Source organism: Lytechinus variegatus, chromosome 16 (genome assembly GCF_018143015.1).
Source record: "Lytechinus variegatus isolate NC3 chromosome 16, Lvar_3.0, whole genome shotgun sequence".
Taxonomy (NCBI): Eukaryota; Metazoa; Echinodermata; class Echinoidea; order Temnopleuroida; family Toxopneustidae; genus Lytechinus; species Lytechinus variegatus.
In genome coordinates this window covers 30,178,546-30,198,270 of record NC_054755.1, presented here as the reverse complement: position 1 = coordinate 30,198,270, position 19,725 = coordinate 30,178,546, and the positions used below count along the sequence as shown (strand labels likewise).

Below are 19,725 nucleotides of genomic sequence, written 5' to 3'. Positions count from 1 at the left end.
GTCAGTAAACAGAAAATCCAAGATCGGGCTGCCGGCGGCAGGGTGACCAGGGGAGCGTTTCATGAAAGGACTTGTCAGACGTTTTATCCGACAAGTCCTATGTTATCCGACATTTACTATAGTAACAGTGCTTCTCAACCAATCAGAATCCAGGAAAGTTGTCAGAACTGACAACTTGTCGGACGAAAATATTGATGAAACGCCCCCCTGATTTCACAAAATGAAATACGGGACAATTGACAAAGATCAACCAAGAAGCCCACACAAAGTATTAGACTTATGAAAAAATATAAAGAATTGGAAGGGAGGGTGAACGATAGAATAAAGGAGAGAAAGAAAAGAGATGAATTGAGAAGGAGAGAAAATAAATGAAAAAATAACAGAAAGTTAGAATAAAAGAAGGATGAAAGAACGAAAAGAAGAGATAAAAAAAAAGGTTTCCGTCATTCTTTGAAATGAATATAAAAAGAAAGGAAGAGAAGATGAATAAATTTGTGAAAGACAAATTAAAGGAGAGAATTAAAGGAAAAAGTAAGAAAAAGGAGGAAGAAAGAAATTTTAATTTTTTGAAAGAAAGAAAAAAGGGAGGGAAGGAGGAAGAAAGGAAGGGAAAGAAAGAAAGAATAAGGGAAAAGAATTAGAAGGAAAAAATAAAAGAAGAAAGAGAGGGAGGGAAGGAAGGAAGAATGAAGGGAGGAGAGAACGAAAAAATGAGAGAATAATGGAAGGAGAGAAAGAACAAAAAGAAACAGGAGAGGAAGTGAGAAGGAAGCCAGGGTAATTTTAAGGAAAGATGAGAATGAAGGAGATAAAAAAGGAAATTTGATAAAAAAAGGAAAGTAAGAGAAATAAGGAAAGAATGAAAAATGAACAAATATAGAAAAAAAATGTTCAGGAAAGAATGATAGGAAATAAAACTATGTGGAACAAAATAGGGCAAGCAGGAAGGATAGGGTAGAAAAGAAAAAAAGTTCAAACTTCAAGCAAAAAAAAAATTCCATTCATCTAATAAAATTCATAATGTTATTTGGTGTTTTTCTTAATGTATTTTAAAAATTTCAAAAAGTAAAATGTTTTAGAAATGAATAAAATTTCAAAGTGAAACATATTGTCAAACTTAAAATTAGATAAACCATTGTACACACCAAAATCCAAAACGAAAGCTGAAACAACTAGATCTATAAAAAAAATCAACTTTTTCCTCCGATTACATCTCCAAATCCGTTTAATCTGAGAATCCATAATATAATTATAAGAATTTCCCGCCGATTTTGTGATTATTTTGGTGGAAAAATTAACTGTTCATAATGCGAGATTGTTTGCACCATTGAGAATTTGCTCCGATCCTACATGCCTAGCTAGTAGCCTGCCACACACAAGCAGGAGACCCATGGGTGTCGATCGGTATTCTTGGTTGGGGGGATGATTGACACAAATGTTCTTGTGGATGGGGATCTTTCAACATTACCCCCACTAAAATCACAAGTTAGGACATTTGGGAGTGGTTGATATATATGCATGGTGTTCTTGGAAATTCCTTCATTGTTGTAGTGTACTATACTTGTATATTTTTTTTGAAAATTCAATTTGTGTTACAAGTAAGCCTATTCTAAACTTATACCGAGAAAAAATGACAAAAATTGACTGGACCATGTACATAGTGATCTGTTTATTGAGCATGATGTATACACAGGGGCGTCCATCCATTTTTCAGATGGGGGGTGGCAAAATTATGAATCAACGTTCCAAAGGCGCTCGATCACAAACAAACGAACAAACTCACCCACACACATAGACCTATATATGTATATATATATAACTCATGAGAAAGAGACACATATCTCACCTTCACCAACAATACGAGCGCGAAGCGCGAGCTAAATTTTTTTAGTATGTCATGAAAACAGGAAAAATGTACCTGTTAAGGTTTGTTTGTAGGAACTCATGTGGAGGGTCGATACATGTATCTCACTAGAGAGCGAGCTGAAATTTCTTTATATTCTGACCTGAAAGCTTGATATTCTAAGCATTTTTGGTACCAATGATTAAGATGGGTATCTAGAAGAACAATAGATGCGAGCGCGAGCTGAAAATTTTGATCTGGAAAAAAAGACACTTTAATGGAAGATATATATCCAACAAAAGATTATTGCAAATCAAAGTTCTTTTGAGGTTTAGAATTGAAAACGGGACATTCTATTCACCTATATAATCATGAAAAGTATGGGTTTTTGGTACATGATGCGAGCGCGAAGCGCGAGCTGAAAATTTTTATATTCCAATCTGAAAAGCAGACATTTTGAGCACGATTTTAAATCAAAATCGAGTTGGTATCTCAATCTCGCTTGCTGATTTCAGTGTAGCATTACAATCTTATTTTATTTTTAGTTGCACATGCGGAATTATGGGGGGGGGGGGCAAAACGATATGTTTGCCCCCCAATATTTTCATTGGTGGGGCGATCGCCCCCTGCCCCCCCCCCCACCCAGGATCGACGCCTCTGTGTATACAACTTCTCTCTTAAATCTAACCTGACTGGCAATATCTTTATTCTTCTTAATGCATGATGATAAAATGCAGATTCGGACCAATTAAGACTAGCACAAATTACAACCTGTGTGGCTTCTCGTGCGCCATCGGGCTTACCGTCATTCCTTAGAGATTTATCTTGCCACCCTTTTACTCCCGTTTATTTTTCCACCCTTTTGAATTAATGATTTATTTAAATTAATTTATTCACCACTGTTGGGATGGAACACCCTATCAACAAAAGTTGATTTTCGTTGGGGTCCTTTTATGTCATGTGTTAAAAAATATCAGATACATAAACATTTCATTCTTTTTCATCTTGAACCTCCACCCATCTGTTTAATAGTCCTGAAAAAGAATGTTTTTATTTAATAACAATATACACAAATTGCGAGGGAAACAAACTGATTGATGGCATACTATAATCATCATGATCAAACTTTTCATTTTTTCATCATCATTATTATAATTTTTCTACCCTAAATTATTGGGGGGGGGATGATAATACAGGCCATCCCCCTCTCTTGAAATATTGGGGGATATATCCCCCCCATCCCCCCCGTGATCGACACCCATGAGGACCAGTTAGTTTGCAATGAATTAGCAAGAAAATCATCGCAGAACTTGCAAAAGTTTAGTTATCGATTTAATTGTTGTCTCTGCTTTGTCATCTGTTGGTTATTTAATGAAAATTTGTCACTTAATGTATTAAAAACATTTTGTTCAATATTCAGAAATACGGGACAAATAGGCGTCCCGGGAAGGGTTTGTCGGGACGCCGGGACAAAGGAGCAAATTACGGGACAATCCCGGAAAATACGGGACGTCTGGTCACCCTGGCCGGCGGCCATTTTGGATTTTCGCGTATATCTCAAATTGCTCAATGCTGACAGAGCTCCAGCATGTAGATTCTTCAAATAGAAGGTCTCACCAGTCAAAATCAGTTAAAAAAAAAAAACTATGACATTCCAATGCAACCTTACCCCCCTTGGCTGCCGGACTAAGAAAGGTTTATTTCCAATTCGTCTAATGCCACTTCGTCCAATTGCCAACTAATCTACCATCATTTGGTCTACCATCGGTTCATCTACTCATCACATTTAGTCTAATGCCTTTCCATCTAATAACCAGTTGGTCCAATAGCCATTTAGTCCATATACCATTTGGTCTAATTAAGTGTGCAAAATGAATGAAAAGAAAATGGGTATTAGACCAACTGTTTATTAGATGAGATGGTAATAGACAAAATGGTGATTAGACAAAGTGATGACTGGACCAAATGGTTGTTAGATGAAACGTTGATGGACATAAAGGCTTTAGACCAAATGAAGGTAGACCATATGGTGGACGAGTTGACAGAGGACAAGTTGGCAATTTACCCTAAGAAATACAGCTTCAATAAAGACAAGAAAATACATCACTTTCAGTCACTCACATGTTATTTAATACATAATTATGAAGCAAACATGCCAAAACGGCCATGTCGTAGTATCTTTCATTTATTTTTTTTTCAGATATAATATGAATAACATTTACAATAACATTATGTCATAGGAAAGTTAAATGCATTTTTTTTTTCATGTACAATTTTTTATTTCACTCCTCAACTCATCGTCCCCTACCCATAAAGTGTAGTGCACGCTGTCGTTCTCTCTAAAATTAAGAACATTCCATACATAATACTTGGACATTGAATAACAAAAAAAATATGCTGAGCCATAAGGGAAAATCATCTAAACAAATTTAAGTGCAATTTGAGGCATGATTTGTCTCACTTGGTCTCTTGCCACTTGGTCTAATTTCCACATAGTCAAACACCAAATGGTCTACAATGATCTGGTCTCAATTTCATTTAGGCCTAAGAACCAGGAGTCCTCATATCTTGTTTGGCAAGGATTATTTATCTTAACATTCTAATTTTCGGTTTGGCAAATATAGCTTGGTGGTTGGACCAAACAGTAGTTAGACCAATGGATAACTAAGCCAAAGCGGTCATTGGACCTTCTGGAAATCAGACCCAAAGACTAATTAGACCTAATGAAACATGGACCAAAAGCGTAATCCTGAATGGAGTTCACCCATTTAGAAATTAGAACAGGTGCTTTTTACGACCAAGCAAGCACAGACAGATTACACAACAATTTTACAATATTTCAAGATAAATACGTCAGAAATATAAAGCACAAAATAGCTCATTTAAAAGAATTTTCATATTCTTCTTTGTGTTAATTCCTGAATTAAGACATCACATTTATTCATAACTGAATAAAATTATTGTAAATTATTATAGTCATAAGTCTTCACCAAATGCTGAAAATACAAGCTTAAAATGAACAGATTCATGTACTTAGTCCAAGAGAAATAGCAAGACTTGAATAATATGAAATCCACCAAACTTTGTAAATTGATATAACATATTCCCCAAATTTCAAAAATAATACTCAAATGGCGAGAAACTGGTGGGTCCCCAAGGGAGCATTTTCATGACACAAAATGTCAGTGATTTTTCGCCGACTATTTTTTTCTGAGCCAATCAGATGCCAGGATTTCAATAGCTTATAACAAATAGCATGTGAAAATCAGTGATTATTTATTTCATGAAATACTCCCCAGATTTCAAATTGAGTTGGGGTGGGGGGGGAATGATCAACAGACAGGCTAAATATTAATCATTGAATGGAAATTGTAATACATATTTTGAATTATCAATGGTTTCTTTTCTGCTACTGGGCACTGTAAAATTGTTTAATGTAAATTGTGTACATAAAGTAGCAAGAGGTGTGAAATAATTTCAAGACCTGGGCCCCATTTCATAAAAAGTTGCTATGATATAATTATGAAGTCTTGCTGGAATGTCAACTACAATGGCAACAGTGAAAATTCTACTTTTTGATTGGCTCTTCTAATAAAAGGTGATATTCCAGCAAGAGTTGCGATCATTTCATGGCAACTTTTCATGAAAGGGGGCCATGGTTACCAACTTTCAACGTTCAATCTTGGTTTTAAAACAACTACGGTATTTAATAGTGAAAAAAGGCAAACCTGAAACCCTTCTTCACTTTCATACCATGAAATCAACTATGGCTTTCAATGTATTTGTTTTAGATGTTATCATCACTCACGATGGATCATCGGAGGTGATCAGCATCACGTTATTCAATTCCAATGTCATTCTTCGCAATTTTCAATGCCTGAAAGGGGGAGCATATCATAATTTAAAATTGTAATTTACATGGGTAATTTACAATACTAAATTACAACATGCAAATGCTATTCACAAATGATATTTACAGATTGCATTATTAGTTTAAACATGAAATATGACCCTTCGTAGTTACAAGCAGTTGAAATGCTACCTTATACATGTATACATTCTTCATGAAGTTTGGAAACTATCATTCCCGAATTCCATGAAAACTTTCTTACTCTGTTCATTTTTCTTTGAATTCCAAATGAAAAGTATGTGAAACCTTTTCTTATTGCGTTGTGCATCACACTATCGAGTGGTTTGAAAGACTGGATTTTGATTTCAAGTCCTATTTCATTCAAAACAGTATCACAAGTGAGGGGGAGGAGAACAATCTGTGCAATAGCTGTGTTGATTACAGTGAGGTTAACACTAACATAATAAGAAATTATGATTGAAGTCCTAACATCTCCCATAAAACAAAATATCAATTCAAATTATTGAAGGAGGAACAATATTTGGTAAGTGGAACAAATATTTGTGACAAAAAAACAAAAATTAAAACAAATAGAAAATACAGGAGGGAAATGTGATAGCAATGGCAATTTATTTTTTGCACAAGATTGTGGTCCAGGTCGAATCAGCGAATGACTTCCCCGCTTTTTACTTAAAGGATGATGAGGGTGGATTGCCCAAGGTATGACTGACATATGGGTGAAGGGCATCGCAAGGTCACGTATCTACAAGCGAACAGAATCAATGGCAAGGGTTTGGTCCTATGGTAATACATATTCTTGCCTTAAAAATGCTTAGAATCCCCCTCCTAAAGTTTTTCATTTAGCATATATAAAATATGAAAAATAAACTGATCAACGAGAGAGAGAGAAAGAGGGAGGAGACAGGGGGAGACAGGGAGGGAGACAAAGGAAATCTGACGGAGGGAGAAAGACAGAGATAGAGAAGGGGTCAATTTGAAATGAAAGACTCTCAAATCAAAGTTCTATAATTCATACCAAACAAAAAAAAAGGAATAGATGAATGATAAAAATGACAGAAGAAGAAGGGGAAAAGGACAATTAAGAAGTATGCAGAAGTGACGGTAGTAGATTTGTATTTATATACCATGATATACTTATCAACGACCACATTGGGCGGTACATCCCAAGAAATTGAACCTATCGATGTCTGGTGTCCTCGCATACTCGTAGAATACTGTGCTTTGGATCAAATGATCACCAAACAAAATAAAGCTAAGGTAATATAAGTTATCTATAAATACGTACCAAAGAGGAATCACTTCAGTGCAAGTGCGACATTGGTTCACAATCCATGATTTGAGGAAAGGCTCGAAGAGTTTCAACAATCTCAATGAATTAAATTATACGATATAATCTATGGGGGGAATGCAAAAACTAAATAAGTTACGCATTCAATTACATAGCTGCAAATTAATGTTACAGATTATTTGGAAGTCTGCGCCGTATCCTACGCCCTCCATCGTTACACTTTGCCTTCACAGCTATAAAGCATATTTCCTCATAAGTCAATATATACAAATTTCCTCTCATACAAATTCATTGGCTTAGATACAAAGAAACATAAAGACAAAAACAGAGGATGATATATTCATTTTCATTTCCATACAAGATTCACAAAATAATTATATTGTATAATGCTGAAAAAAAACTCAAAAATATCTGCAACACTTTCAATAGATATACAAAGTGTCTGTTGGTAAAAGAAGGAAATATGAAGATGAGAAAGATGAATGTAGCGTTGAAAAATTAAGTCTCAGAAAGGTCTTCTCTCTGCGATGCAGTTCATTCTCATTGAGTTGTGAATTGAAATATATGTCAGTAATACCATGGTCACATTTGCTCTACGGCGGCCATTACAGCGAGTCGAAAAAAAGCTGTTTCAACATATTTTGTACCAACTACATACAGGTGGTTTGAATTAAAATTAATAAAACGACTGTTGTTGACTCGCCGTACGGCCGCCGTAGAAAAAATGTGACCATGGTATAAGTCAGAGAAAATCCACGGAGGGCAGCAGCAGTGTTGCAAAGATTGGCATTTTGACTGCCAAATTGTTTGGAGTACATTTTAACTGCAACATATTGTGTGCAGAAAGTGTACTGTGGTACACTCCTTTCTTCATTTAAGTCCAATAAAAACAGAGTTATTTGATATAGAGCAGAGCTACCAAGTCTCAAGCATTATGCGTGAGACTCAAGCATTTTGGACTCTTGTTCATCCCCTCAAATCTCTGTCTCACGCAACTATCACAGCCTATCCCCATATACATTGTACATAATGACTGTGACCTCACTCAGATTCACAGAAAATCTCAAGCATAGCTGGTCTTTGAACTTGGCATCTCTGATAGAGCCATTTCCTTTCAGTTACAACGCACTGCATGCACACTACTTCATGTCTGGGCCACGAAAACAATAACTGAACAGCACAGAGTGATCAGGGGACTGTAACACAGATCTTAGCAATCAATCGTTGGACCTTTACCTACGATTGATTGCACTGACTACAATGTACAATCAATTGTAAAGATCAAGCGTACGATCAATCGCTAACCTTTGTGTTACAAGACCCAGTTTAACCCATGCAATTCATTGTTAAAGGGTTAACAATCTGGAACAATCATATGAAATGCATGCGAACCTTAGGAAAGGCTGTGCTTTTAATTTCTCCAGTTGCCAAGGCAGTTGAAAACGACAAATGCTCACTCAAAAGAACTTAGGGGATGCTCAGGAATTTTCAGAAAAATACAAGTGGCAATACTTCAAATTTTGGAACATACTTTCCTCAGAAAGCTCTTTGCGTGTGCCACTAATTCCTAAAATTCAAATACAATGTGTCAATTTTCATAATCAATCTCAGAGAAAAAAAAATATCCTGATATGAAGCTACCAATATGTAAGGTATTCCACTAACTACCATTTCTTTCCTGTAGCCTCAAACACAACGTCGATTTATTCCCAACAAGAAAAATGTAAGAAACCCATAGACTTGGCAGTATGTTAGTTTTCAAAGCAGTTTGATTTTCAATATCAAAGGCATGTTTCCATTGCTTCAAATGTCTGCATGATGCACAAGTTCAGGTTTGCAATTGCATTGCATGTGCAATGATCCAGATAAAATACCATGAAGTTTTAACAGTTTGACTGTTCACCATGATAAGTGACAGCTTTCACTAACTTCATCGATTTCCTCTTCATATTAACAATGGTACCAAACTCCATACATATATCAATGATTTTCTCACAGAACGTGTTCTCAAAGACATTACCTGCCTCTTTTATTGGCGATAAAACACATGACATATTGGTAATATGATAAAAATATCATTCAAGTTTCGAAAGATTCATATAATTGATCATACAAACCAAAGATATTATTAATTCTTTAGGCTTCTTGTATTTTCTTCTTTTAATCGAGTACACATGATTAGACAGTAGGTTCCAAAAAGTAAATCTTGGCAAATATTGGATGGCTTCCTCTAAGAGTGCACAGTGCAGGATGATCGAATGAAGCGCTGTGATAGCAGTTCTGACTCTGGCCTTGTAATGAGAGGGTCACGTGTTCAAATCCCACACTGACCTAGCATCCTTTGGCAAGGCATCAATCCATACATAGCCACACTCCACCCAGGTGTTCAATGGGTATCTCCCGAGGATGCGAAAGCCTATGTAGAATGCTTTGCAAATGAGTTAAGAAATCCATGTTGGAATGCTTCCTCAGGGAGTGGAGGAAGTGCATACACTGCATCCGGGTAAGCCATGATCCGATGACCAGGGTTATGATATGCCTGCACATATCTGTAAAGCTCTCAAAGACATCATCCTAATATAATAAGCTTTACATAAAATCAGATTATTATAGTCATTATCATAATCATGGGATATGCAATTGGGGATCCATCATGTCAGCAGAGGCCGAAGTCCAAACTTTCAACGCTCGATGCATTCTGAAAACATAATTCCAGCAATAAACATGCTGGGACTGGTGATCTCCATTGCCGAGTATAGGTACTCGATCATTTTCAAACAGTTCACTTGAAAGCAGTGACAGAATGAACAGTGCTTATATAAAAATGAATCATATATAACAGTTATGAATCCAACGTGGCTATTGCAGTCTCATTCTTAGATTCTGTGAAAGCTGAACAACCTTGATTTGAAGTCCTGCACGGTTGACTGCCCTTCCATACATGGCCTCTACTCGTTGCAAAAGGCAGCCAGACTTCAGGATATACATCAACCCACTGCCATCTGGAACTGTGTAATTCATGCTCATAGTCAATGATAATAAGACGATTCAGTAATCATAAAGGTTAACCCATCGCCTTCGGGAACTGTGATCCATGCTCATAGTCCATGATAATTAGACGAATCAGTAATCATAAAGGTTAATCCATTGCCTACTGGAACCGGATGATTATCCCTCGTCAGAGTCAACGATAATTAGAGAATTCAGAAGTCAGGGTTCAGACCAGTGGCTGTTAACGGTGAATGCGAAGTAAGAATACCGGTGATAGAAACACCATAGAAATGTGTGCAAATTGAGAACAATCCGAGCGGGTCGACGCCCACCCCGTGGAAAAAAACAGGAAATGGATAGAATGAACTTTGACCTTAGTAGACCCAGCTGACCGGAACCCACTGCGGCGTGGTGCATATCTCCTCCATGGCGTTCTCCAGCGTGCGTATCGTGTCGTCGATGTCGTTGTTGACGATGGTCAGGTCGAAGAAGTGACCATAGGCTTGGCGGAGGAGCTCGGATTCCTTGGCAAGTCTTTCCAGGCTACTATCCTGTAATAGCAAAGAGAATAAAATCGAATAATAATAATGGTATATTTACCCAGGGTAGCCACTTCAGTTCCGAAAACTGTTCTCCTAGCGGGCCCTGCTATTATTATTACCGCGGCCAAGCTAGGCTACCAATTCAGGTGCACACAGCTTTTTGAGGAATCATTTCCTGCAGCACACTGTGGATTAATTCCTTGAAGGAAACTACATCATGGTTGGGATTTGTTTGTAGACTAATCTACTGGGCCACGATTCTCCACATCGAAATGAGAATAAGATGATGAGAATGAAAATGTAAAGACATTTGTAAGCATTAGGGAGGCCTTGTGAAAATATCCTAAATATTGGAGTGTGTTGCATTTAGTATTGGTCATACCAATTAAAAAAAATTACTCGGGAAGAAAAAAAAATCTGTGCACACACTTCCAAGATATTTGTGACTGAAAAATCAGCAGCAGCATTAGCATACCTACTGCCCCCCTTGAAGAGTCACAACCCATGCAAGGGACGCAGCCCTGCCCCCCCCCCCCCCCCCCGACTAGTCACAACTGATCCCCAAACTAGCTGTGGTCTCAAACAAGGCGACTGCCGTTCTACAGGACACTCCAATCGTGCCATCCCAGTATAGGTAATCACATACTATTCTTTTTTTAGGTCAACTGCCATCAGGCCACAAACGAATAGCAAAAATATATTTTCAAAAAGAAAATCCTCAATATTGTTTATATTATAGTTCTTAAGATTCCATTCTCAACCATGTATCAACAATGTTTCACACATCATTTACATTGCTTTTAATTCAAGAAATAAGGATCGAGAATACAACTGTTTTGATAAGCAAAATGCTTCTGAATAAATCAACCTTAAAGAGTAAAACAATACCTTTCCTGGGCTTTCCTCTAAGTCAAATCATGCACGAATTCATTAAATTAAATCTTGGTACAAGTATTTCTTCACTGAGTTTACTTACATGTACATCATTCATGCCTGTGAGAGTTGGTGCAGCAATGAAAACAACAAATGGAGCAAACTCGGCACATCTCAAAACCTTCAGAGCCTGCATACGAGAGAAGATGACAAAATACAGTCAATCATTTATTCCTTGAAATTATGCAAACTATTATAGGTTAATAATAGTTTCCTTGTTCAATGTTGAGTAGCCTATTTCTGTTGTTACTATAAATTTTCATCTACGATTATGTTGTAATTATTGTAAACAAGTTCAGTCTGGTCCTAGGACCTTTGTACCATGTTTTAAACCGAATAAATAAATATGTAAATAAATAAGAAATGCTTGTTCACTGTAAAATGCTTGATGGGCTATTTGAAGTGAGGATTATTACATCCAAGTCCGTTTTGAAGTGCACAGAGACATGAAAAGGTACATCATATGCACTATACAACAACTGAATATTATTATTATGCACACCTTGTAAACAAATAATGAAACTCATGTTCTTCCTCACACAGTGAAAATATTTCAATGAAAAATTTTTGGCTGTATATTGAACATTATATTTCTGATGTTGGTATAAAAGTCAAGGCTATAAGTGTCTTATTTTCTATGAAAAAGATTTGTAAAAGACTGGGGTGAAATACTGTTGAAAACTAACAAAATAACGGACGAGAGGGTCTTTCCCATAATAACCAATCACAAAGTATTTTAGTGCAAAGAATATATATGTTGATTTGGTCATGTATATCATTTATACCTTGGTCACATTTGCTCTATGGTGGCCGTACGGCGAGTCGAAAACAGCCGTTTTATTCATTTTTGTTCAAACCATCTATATTTAGCTGGTACAAAAATGTTAAAACGGCTGTTTTCGACTCGCCGTACGGCCGCCGTAGAACGAATGTGACCATGGTATTATTCGTATTTTTTGCAACAAGAAATATATATGTGACAAATTAACATTAATTTAAATTACATGTGCACAGCATTTGTCGACTGGGATGGCGTAAAAATTTAATGCATTCACAAATACTTGTACTAATTGAGATATCCCTTCCCTTTTAACATTAACGTCAATCATACATGTATTTTCCTAAACCTGTTGCTCAAGTGGAAACAAGTCCAAAATTATCCTTGAAATTTAATCAAATATACAACAGCAAATTGTATATTGTAATCCTAAAGAGAGATTTCCAATAGCTTAGCATTTTTTTGCGATATAACATGAATTTTTGCTAAGCTGGCTTAGCAGTCCCATACCTGAGGTTCTACGTCGAGTATAGCAATCAGACTTCTGTTGTGGATCTCCCTGATTGTGTCTAGCTTGGTCCCATACATAGCATCTTCGTGCGTGCCGTACTCAAGATACTTGTTATTGGCAATGTCATTCATCATCTCTTCATGCGAGACGAAGAAGTAGTTTTTGCCGTTTTCCTCGTCGGATTTACACCTTCTCGTTGTGTCTAAGTGAAAAAGGAGAAGAAAGAGAATAATAATGCAAAATTGATTTTTTTTTTTTTGCAGTAGACTTTTTTTTAAAAACACTAACAGGAAAGCCAATAAAGCAATACAGCTTTTGGAAAGCATTTACAAGAATTGAAGATAATAACTAATGCAGCAAAGCATATGAAATGTTTGAAAAAGGTGATTACTTTTTTTTGGGGGGGACATTCTTCTTATCTTGGCCGCTTAAACTTTGTTGAATTTCTAATCTAATTTCTTTCTAACTTTCAACATTGTATTTTCCATGTTATCATACTTTCGCACAAATCACTTTTGCATGTTCATGCTTTCATATGAGTGAAATCATTCGCCCTGATCAAACTTTCCCATCAAACATGGAAAATCTTATCTTGGCTGCTTGAGTTTTCTTAATTTCCTATTCTGGTTTCTTTCAAGCTATCAAGATTCTATTTTCCATTTTTTTTTATGCTTTCGCATAAATCATTTTTTTAAAAGTATTTTAATGGTTTCTTCAGAATGAATTTATTTACCCAGACCAAATTTCCCTTTAACCATGGAAAGAACAATTCATCATATGTATTGTAGATATACAGTGCGTCCCAGAAAAAACGAAACCGAGATTTAGCGATGATTTATCATGACTTAATCATAAATAAAATAGACAAATGACCTATCAATGTAAAGCTTAGACTCTCCTCTTTCATCTGGTATTACTTAGATTATTTCTCATTCACGCATGAGTGAGCAAAAACAATTCGAAAAGGGGGTACCAAAAAGTCACTTGGCGGGCCGTATCTGTGTTTTAAAAAGAAAACCTCATTTTGAAAAAGTTCAATATCTGCTCTTTAATTTGATACCTCAATTACAGAAAATGGTCAAGAAATGACAAAGTTCTGGTTATTTGAAATAAGGCTCGAATTTCAATAATTTCAGAAAATGAAGAGGTTTTACAGGCTAGCGTTCAAACTAACTCGACACTCCGTTTTGTTGACGATCAGCCATGCATGAAGTCTTTTGTTACCGTGCGATAGCTTCTGTGGGAAACCAGTGAAAACAAGTTTATTTAATGAAATTAGGGAAATACAACCATTATTTCGAGAGATCATAACTTTTTTAATTCTTGTCCATTTTCTGTGATTGAGGTATCAAAGAAAAATGCAGATATTTAACTTTTTAGTCATGTGATTTTCTTTTTGAAATTCAGATACCCCCCGCCAAGTGAGTTTTTGGCATCCTCTCTTCGAATTGTTTTTACTCACTCATGCGTGAATGAGGAATAATCTAAGTAATACCAGATGAAAGAGGAGAGTCTAAGCTTTACATTGATAGGTCATTTGTCTATTTTATTTATGATTAAGTCATGATAAATCATCGCTAAATCTCGGTTTCGTTTTTTCTGGGACGCACTGTATAGCTAAAATTACTTTTATTATGAAGATATATTTGATTTGTGGAGCGTTGTGGCCCAGTGGATTAGTCTCCAGACTTTGAAACAGAGGGTCGTGTGTTCAAATACCAGCCATGGCGTAGTTTCCTTCAGTAAGAAATCAATCCACACTGTGCTGCACTCAACCCAGGTGAGGTGAATGGGTACCTGGCAGGAATTTATTCCTTGAAATGCCAAGCGCGTAACAGCTGCTTGAGCTACAGCCAGGGTAATAATATCCAAGTCTTTTGGAAGCATTTAGAGACATTATTTATAATGTGTTATGCACTATACAAGAACTGACTATTATCATTATTATTATTATTTGATGAATTTGCTCTACAAATAACAGAACTGCAATCCAGCCCTGTGGTCACTGAAGACATCTTTTTAACAACCCAGTTTGATTAAATGAAAAAAAAATTGAGTATACTTACGTGGGATTGGATATGCATATTTATTGGGATGACTTGTGATGAGTGTGTTCTTTATGTGTCTCCTGCCGACGCCGTGGGCTCCTAATAGAACTAACGTTTTCCTCATGAACGCAGGCAACCTAACCACCTCTTCGTATGTGACAAGATCTAATTGGTCGAATACTGGAAGAAAGAAGATTTAATGTAAAGAGTTTGACATTATACTGCTCTAGGAAGCAGCCCTGTTATGAATTAACCTTCTGATTTTACTTTAAATAACTAATGCATTATAGATAGTTAGAATTGCTCTAAAACTTACTTATTCAAAATGCACCTCAATTCAGCAAAATGAACTCAGCAATATTTTTCATTTTCTTTTTGTTCTGACGTAATGTTTATTATCATCCATTGCCAATGCAAAGAAAAGGAATCCAATCTACAGAAACTGGCATTAATTTGTTGATTATAATAGCAATTAATATTGTTTAGTCATATAAATAGTTACATAACTCATATATTTGAAATTGGTATTTGCCTAAATCATACCACAAGCATATTAACTAATCCGACGCCTTTGAATGTTTATTACAGATACATGGTGCCATACAAATGCTGTTCATCATCATCATCATCTGTTTACTTTCTTTCATAAAGTCAGACCAAAAACCTACAAACTTCTTCTAAGTTTTATAACAGTTTGAAGGGCACCAACCTGCATTATGTTTGGCTAGGTATTTATCCCTGTACTGCTTCTTTCTTCTCCCAAACCACGTACACGACGCTTGTTGCTCTTTCTTCGCTCTCTCTATTGCCAGACATGCTACTCTCCTGTAGTTAGATAATGAAAATATATGATTGAAGTTTGTTTATTACATTTCACGTTTTTCAATTATTCGCAATTTATTCAACACTTCATAAATTTAATTTACTAATACAAAATCAATATCATTACATAAAATTTCATAGAATCCCGTGTATACAAGTGCAATATTTGGTAGCAGTCCTCCCAGAGCAGAGGAGAGCAAACTGTGGTCTTGTGGTTAGGGCATTGGACTATGATAGTGAGGTTGTGAGTTCGAACCCCAGCTCAGCCATTATCTCCACTTTAACCAAAAAGGCCAGAGTAGTTTCTGTTGTCTACAAGGGCAGCCAGTGTGACTGATTAAGGTGCTGGGGGGGGGGGGGGCAGAAAGGTGCTTTGCAGATTTCCTGCGGGAGTTACTTTCACAGAAACAGAAATTAATTTTGTTTTCTTTATCTGCACTGGTGGGTTTCATGGAGCTGTTCGTAAAGTTACGCACAACTTTATGCACGACTGGAACATGTTCTTAGGCCATAAATCAATTATACAGGGATATCACATAGCACAAGAAAGGATCACCAGTCGTTTGTAAAGTCATTCGTATCTTACAAACAGCTTTATGAAACACCCACCAGGACTTCTTCTGTAAAAATATCAACTACCCTATCTTGTGTTTTGGTTAAGAAGAACACGTAACTAGATGCAATTTGGCTCAATACCCACCATTCTTGCAGCTCTGGTGATGGAATGAGACCAGCCGTACCGTTAAGAGGTTCACCCTCTTTCCTGGCTTGCCACCAATTATGATCGTCTTTACTGATGATCTGGAGGATATCCCCGCAACGGAAACTAAGACCTGCTTGTTGGCATGGTATCAAGTCGTCCTGACCTGGGTCGTAGTCAAACTGGGCTCGGACATAGATCTGTAGAGGGCAGGAGAGGGGCAAGGTAAAAATAATAATTTATAGATTTATAAAGTGCAGAAACTATTCACTGCAGTATATATGCTACCAAGCAAAATAAGACTCCTAAAATGCTTCTTATAAATCAAACAAATGTTTTTGACTTTTTGACTTTAATAATGGTGCTTTCCCAACGTTCAGGGATAAGCTATCTGAGAGCTCGGGGAAACCCAAGATATTGAAATAACAGGGATAGTGAAAACAAAATCATGTAGATGATGACATCAATACATCAAAGAAAACGCATCTAACAAAAACTCTGATGCTATAGCATTGTGTGTAAGCATGCCTCACCACTGTTTTCAGTGGAGGTGTGAATGTAGTTGGAAAACGCTCCGTCCATCGGAAAACAACCTATGCATGTTAAAGCCAATACACTATTTGTTAAAGAGCAGGGTGTTCACCCGGTGTATTGCACCTGCCAGTCCCGGCAAAAATTCTGGTCAAGTCAATCTTGACGTTCATATGCCATAATAATCAATATAATGATTGTGGGCATAATAACAGAAAGACAACATAGATTTGAGATGGAAATGCGGATGTTGAAATTATATCTAAAAGATGTTTCGACTTCAACTACAAAATCACATTTCCATACTGCATCATTACAATTTCTTCAACACATAATATTCTTTCTTTTGTTTAACACTAAGTGAATCAGTGAAAGTCCATAACCATTGTGTATGCCAAAGTTTACAGTAAGATACAGAGTTAACTTCAGAAATACATTCAATTCTAGAAAAATCGGGAGAAAAATGCCAGATAATCTCATGCCATCTATCTTCACATCCAGTCCATATAATTAATCATTTTCAGATGAATATTTTGTATTCTAGCAAAACTGAAGGTGAGCTTCAATATGATTCATGTTTAACAAAGCTACAAAAGGACACTGCTCGCATAACTTTCAGAGAGTTTGAATTCAAAACAACCTTCCATGCTAGTCTATATGAGAAGAGATGATTTAAGGGAGGTACAGACGCACACAGTTTGTTGACTGAATGGGAGATGATCATGAATCATTTCTGACTGGACCTACCTCACAAGGCTGGGGTGCACTCCTGTAGCTTGGCACAATCTTGAAGGTGATACTGCCTTTGAGTTCCCGCAGCATCTTCTGGAGTTGATCGACGGTCTGGTTGGCCACAGAGACATTGTTGATCTCGCGGATCTCGTCACCGACGTGGAGAGTGGCTTGGCGGTGGATCATGCCGCCGTGCATGATGCGAGCCACAATGCATCGTCGGTCTTCGTTCATCTTCAGTGTGATGCCCTGTGAGGTCATGTCATAAGAAAAGTCAGAGCAAGCGCTCAACATATCACTACCACAGAAACTTCAAGACAATATTGAAGGGTTAAAATTAACAAAGAAAGCTACAAACTAGATGACAGGTATCAACTATCACTTAACACTTCTTTTGAATTGGATGTCACGTGGAAGGAACATTTTTTGTGTGTGTCTAAGTCAGATCTTATAAATGATCTGAAACTTATTAGCAGAGGCACTTCTTGTTGCAAAATTCTAGACCAATCATCATTGCTGCTACTTTTCACAGAAGCTGTCTTACTGAGACTATTAACAATTGGTTTGATGAACTAATGCCTAGAAATGTTTATCCTTTCATATACTACAAGGCTCAATCAGAAAATCCCCACCTTCAGGGTCTGGACGTTTCTTTTGAAAAAAATCCAATGGAGAAGGCACTTACCAAGGGTTCTTCCGAGTTCTTCTGGAACTGCACAAGTCGCACCCTGGTGACTGCGTCTGTCTGGTCCATGTTGCCGTTGGGCGGTTGCATCAGTTCAGTGTCTCCGTTGAGGTAGGGCATAACAGGGGGTGGAGTCACCCTGATCGCGTGGTCGCTGTAAACTTCGTGGGCTACCACGTCATGGGCCTGTAGCAGTGCCTAATGGTACGAAAAAGTCACATACACATTTGAGTCGATTGAGGTCAGCTGAAGTCATAAATTTTGCTAATGATATTAAACGTTCCATTTGAAAATAACGGGGATAAAGGCATAACAATTGTGATTTCACTGTAATTGGAAAATAATAGGGATTGAGATTATGTGCACACGAGAATACCAATGGCACTATATAAATGCACATAATAATAATAACATGCATTTCTATTGCGCAAAAACTATTTGTATACATTCTATTGCATTGCAAGAGCTCCCCATATGCTGTACATACTACTGGAATAAATAGGTTTTTAATCTTAGCTTGAAATTATGTATAAAAGTTGTTGAATTCCCAATGTCAAGGGGAAGTCTGTTCCATAATTGTGGGGCTTAAAAGGTTAAAAGGTCAAGTAGTCAGGTAACATGGGTCAACAAAAGAAGGGAGTCAAATAATTAGAATGAAAGAAAGTCCAATTAATTCTTGATATTTTAAAACCTGGTCAACAATCATCATATTTCAATACAAAAAAAAAAAAATTGATGAAGGGAAAAGGTGCAACTACATGTAGGGTAATGAGTGTCATTATTAGGTAGGGTATCAATGGGTATAAGTCTAAGTACTGGCACAAAGTCTTGATAATCAGCATAACCCTAATGATTATACTGAAATTAATGAGATCTACTCAGGCTAATCCAGTATGCAGTATCAAAACATTCTGCATGGATGCTAGCAGATTCTATTTCTTTATCAAATACAGCATGTTGAGTCTTTCAAGTATTTCAAAAAAAATATCATTTCACAATACTGTAAATACTTGCCTCAAAATGGTAAAGAAAGATTAATATGGTTTTATAGCAGATTGTTATCCTTTGCCTCAGTACAAAAAGAGTCCTTGATTGCATTTATTGCATATAAAACCCTCATATGAGAATGTAGCACAGTCCCTATGTCAAGATAACGCAGCAGACATGTGCAATACTTCCCATGGTGACCTAGATAAAGGGTATTTCATTCTCGGCTACACACCTCGATGAGCCTCCCTAAAGCTTTCCATGACATTTTGACTTGACTTTTCTCATTAAGAGAGATAGTGTTTAAAACCACGATGACTGACAGTCCATGTGCGTCTAAAGCATGACCGCGAGCTGGTTCTTAAAGGGATGTAATCTCCAGTGTCATGGCTTTTTTTTTCTCGCAAAAATATAATTATACTTGCTTATATAGTGCTTAACACTTACTTTATCAGAAGTCTAT

General features: G+C 36.7%; 1 protein-coding gene across 6 annotated transcripts in view; it reads right to left on the bottom strand.

Annotated features, from left to right (window-relative positions):
• Positions 1-8,423: 8,423 nt before the first annotated feature.
• The window catches only part of LOC121429494 (peripheral plasma membrane protein CASK-like), a 45,101-nt gene continuing 33,799 nt past the window's right edge, over positions 8,424-19,725 (bottom strand). For all 6 annotated transcript variants that reach the window (XM_041626540.1, XM_041626539.1, XM_041626541.1 and 3 more), the window contains 8 exons: positions 18,276-18,473; positions 17,606-17,839; positions 16,328-16,527; positions 15,515-15,630; positions 14,824-14,985; positions 12,757-12,959; positions 11,512-11,598; positions 8,424-10,544 (listed from right to left, as the gene is read on the bottom strand). In XM_041626540.1, coding sequence (XP_041482474.1) covers positions 10,368-10,544; positions 11,512-11,598; positions 12,757-12,959; positions 14,824-14,985; positions 15,515-15,630; positions 16,328-16,527; positions 17,606-17,839; positions 18,276-18,473 — 1,377 coding nt within the window. In that variant the 3' untranslated portion in view covers positions 8,424-10,367. The remainder of the gene's footprint in view (positions 10,545-11,511; positions 11,599-12,756; positions 12,960-14,823; positions 14,986-15,514; positions 15,631-16,327; positions 16,528-17,605; positions 17,840-18,275; positions 18,474-19,725) is intronic.